This window comes from Condylura cristata, unplaced genomic scaffold (genome assembly GCF_000260355.1).
Source record: "Condylura cristata isolate star-nosed mole 26May11 unplaced genomic scaffold, ConCri1.0 scaffold00008, whole genome shotgun sequence".
In the NCBI taxonomy this organism is placed as follows: Eukaryota; Metazoa; Chordata; class Mammalia; order Eulipotyphla; family Talpidae; genus Condylura; species Condylura cristata.
The window spans coordinates 15,680,180-15,683,832 of record NW_004567109.1 but is presented as its reverse complement, the minus strand read 5'-3'; the positions used below and the strand labels follow the sequence as shown (position 1 = coordinate 15,683,832).

The window sequence follows — 3,653 nt, the reverse complement described above, 5'->3', positions numbered from 1 at the left end:
AAGGCAAGGTGTGTGGCTGGTAATGGAAAAATGGTATACGGCCTGTGAAACGGGTAGAGCTATCAGGGGGCATCACATTCCCAAGTGGGTGTATCTTGGCCTTGTCACTATCACTGCCCTTCAGTAGCAATCTTTCAAATAGATTTTAATATTTTGCCCAGTTAGGACAGACTACCTTTTTTTTAAAGTACAAGTTTTACAGATACTATAGTGATGAGATAGGGGGTGAGCCCAGACTTTGAATTCAAATCCTAGTTATGCCGCTTACTATTATAATTTTGTTACTTTAGGCTAATTATTTAATCCCTTTTAGTTTCCACACTGCTAAAAATGAATATAAGAGTGACTTCTTTGCATTAACTTCATGAAGCACAAATATTTGCTATAAAGTCATCATACCAGTGCTCCACACACTGTATAAGTTACATTCTTCTTAATATATCTTCATGAGAACTTTTCAGAGGTTATTTCCCCAGTTGACTTCCTTACATTCCTTTTCTGGATCATTTGAAAACATCTTAAAAGTTGGTCCAACATATATGAAGACTTATTCATGCTAACTAATATCCCCAACATCCTACATCTGTTTTTGTTTTCTCAATGACCAGCATTACTTCATTCCCATTTTTCCAACTAAAGCTTTCGTTGTTTTTTTTTTTTAAGTAAAAAGGAACATCAAAAAACCCAAGTTGAAAAAATTAAAGAGCACTCTCTTTTAACAGAAGTTAAACAGTGTGAGGACAAAAGTTACAGTAAGTTTTAAGAATCAATAGTTTTTGGTGGTTATCCTAAAAAATGATCTTTTCCTAAGGTGAACGCCACAGTGAGTACTCGGTATGGCCAGAAAAGCAAAAAATAGCTTGCATTTTCATACCTTATTCAGTACTGTGGATTTACAGCTAGAAGAAGACTGTGATGACAAATTAACTAGTGATTACAGGTCACAGGTAACTGTGATTGTGCTTTTACACATCATTTAATCTTCTCAACTCACCATTCTACTTTACAACCATATCTGAGGTTCAGAAAGGGTCAGAATTTCAAGCCCAACCCAACATCTTTAAGTTCTAATGTTTATTTTATTCTCATGCATTTAATTTGAACTGATTAAGATTTGGAAAAATAGAAATTGGACCACCAAGTCAACGTTTACCATTTAGTTTTACATCCTTAAATCTGTACGTTCTTGTTTTCAGAATCAAACACTTGGTGTTTGCTATATACAAAACAATATGAAAAGTATAGATGAAAAACATTCCTTGCCCTCAAATGGTTTACAAGAACAATGAACAATAATGTTCAAACAATCAGAAGGTGTTACAGAACAGGGAAACACGGAGTTAAAAATCTAAATAATTATCTAATGTTCTTATTCTCGACCACCACGTGCTCTGTTTATTGTGCTTAGAAGTAAAGATCTTTTCCCAATACTGGGAGGTAGAGAACAAAAGAGGGAAATCATATTTTCTAAAGAATCTGTCCATTTCAGCAACCTTTGTGGAGGAGTCTGTGAATTTTTGCTTGCTTAGTAAGATTTCGGTATCGTAAAGAAAAGCTTACTAAAGCAGCGCTGTAATTTTAAGTAGAGGCAAAACAGATGGCTTTAGGGTGAAATCAAAGCGACGGTGATGGGACAATGCCGAGCAGTAAAGGAGGGCTGGCCTATAGAGAACAAAGACTACTTTCCCTATCTATTTCCTCACGGAAGCAGAAAAGAAAAAAAGCCAAAAAGACCAAGCCTTTCGGGTAAAAACATCGTGCAACGTCTCTCAACCTGTCCATTTCGTAAGGGAAATGTAGTGCAAGCCACCCTTTCAGTCTACCGTTCCATTTCACTGTCACCATCACCTTGAGAGATGGTGAACACGCGCTGTACAATACGGCGGTCCAACTTGCCGGCTTTGGAGCAATTGTTTTATGGGCCGTCGTCGGAAATCGGATTCGGAAAAGCTGAAGCTCCCATTACTACAGGTTGCTCCTGCCTCGGAACAACTTAAGCTCCAGTTACCGCTGAGACGGCCCGGGCCCGGCAACCGCGGCGCGCTGGACAGGGCACTCAGGCTCACCCCATCTCACCTCGGCCCTCCCCCCTTCCCACGATCCCTCTCCGTTCAGCCAGCCTTCGCCTCCTACACCCTCGAGAGAGGCGCCTACCTCCACCGGCGACCCAAAAGGCATTCTCTTCGGGGGAGGGTTCTTTCTGGAAGAATCTGAGCACTCAGCGGGGCAGCTAGCGGCCAGAGGGGAGAGGGGAGAGGGGGGAGGGAAAAGTGCCGGCAAGGGGGCGGGGAGCTCAGCACCATCCATCAAGATCTTTGTACTAAGAGATCTGCAAGTCGCCTTTGGGCCTCCACTGCAGCCTGGAAATTCTCCCTCGCACCCTGCGCCGGGATGGGAATGTGGAAGCTAGGCTCCCGAAGATGAGGGTGAGAGGAGGAGGAGCGGGTGATCGCCCCGGTCCCTAGGGGGCGGGAAACCAGAGGAACAAAGCTGCAGCCACGCATGCCCCCGGGTGGCCGGGAGACCCAGAGGGACCCGGGAGGCCGGCTTACCTGCCGTCAGCAACTGCATGGCGTGAGTGAAGGACGGGTCGAGAGAATCCTTCTCGGCCATGAGTTCGGGCAGGTACTTGTTCTCCGGCTCCATCTTAACGGAGGCAGTGGCTGAGGGGGGCAGTAGCGGGGTCGGTGCCGGGCCGCCCACTGTCGCGTCGGGACCCGTGGCCGAAGGCGGCAGCAGCGGTGGCGGCTGCGTCGCGGGCGAGGCCCGGGCGCCCCCCCGGGGCCCTCCTCCGCCTCCCCGAGACCGGTGAGGCAGCGGTGGCTGCCGAGACGGCGCCTGACGCACTGAGGGGTGGGCACCCGAGGGGTCCATGGTGCCGCTGCGGCCCGAGGACCGGCTCATGCGCGCGGCGGGGTCGTCCCGGCGCTGCATTAGGGAGGTGGTGCGATCGAAGGATCGAGGAGGCGACGCGGCAGCGGCAGAGGCCCGAGCGGCGGTTAACGGGGGTGGGAGAGAGGGAGCGACGGCGACCGAAGCCGACCCAAGCGACCCAGCGAAAGAGAGCACCGGAAATGAGACGGCGCGCGTGCGCAGCCACCACCGGCACCGCCCTTGGGTCTCTCCGCGGAGAACAAAGTCCCCAATCCGGCGACCGCGCTTGCGCACATTCGACTCCGTACTCGACTTTTCCCTCCGAGCCCGCCAGGCCAGAGCTTTGTGCGCATGCGCAAGAGGCCGCGGGCTTCGTTCGTTTTCTTTTCCACGTGACTCGGCGCTAGCGGGACACGTGTCTCCTCCTCCTCTGGCCCAGTGCGCGAGGGGGCGGGGGCTGTGGAATGTCTTTGTCTGCGCGCGGGCGCGCGGGCTGTGGGGCGGGGGACTTGTTACTCGCGGGTCACGCCCCCTCCAACGGTTGTGCGGCGGGGGATTAGGTTCCGCGCGGAACAAGGGGCGGCAGGGGTGAAGGCGCGGAAATGGAAAACCTGCTTGGGGGACGCGGGAGGGGAAGAAGAGAGAATTGAGATCGTCGGAACAGGAAGAGAGGGAGACAGGCATAGGGAAGAGGAGGGACGAATGAGGGAGGACTGAGGAGTCTGACGTCGGGCTGAGAGGTGGAGAAGAGAGGAAGCTTGGAGTGAGGAAGGAGGGTC

The 3,653-nt window shown here is 50.8% G+C and overlaps 1 protein-coding gene across 2 annotated transcripts in view; it reads right to left on the bottom strand.

The window, feature by feature from the left end:
• Window positions 1-3,212, bottom strand: part of KHDRBS1 (KH domain containing, RNA binding, signal transduction associated 1) — a 35,034-nt gene extending 31,822 nt beyond the window's left edge. For both annotated transcript variants that reach the window (XR_193499.2, XM_004678734.1), the window contains exon 1: window positions 2,553-3,212. Coding sequence is in view for 1 of the 2 variants with exons in the window: in XM_004678734.1 (XP_004678791.1) it covers window positions 2,553-2,934 (382 nt within the window). In the remaining variant the exon portion in view is untranslated. The remainder of the gene's footprint in view (window positions 1-2,552) is intronic.
• Window positions 3,213-3,653: the final 441 nt, after the last annotated feature.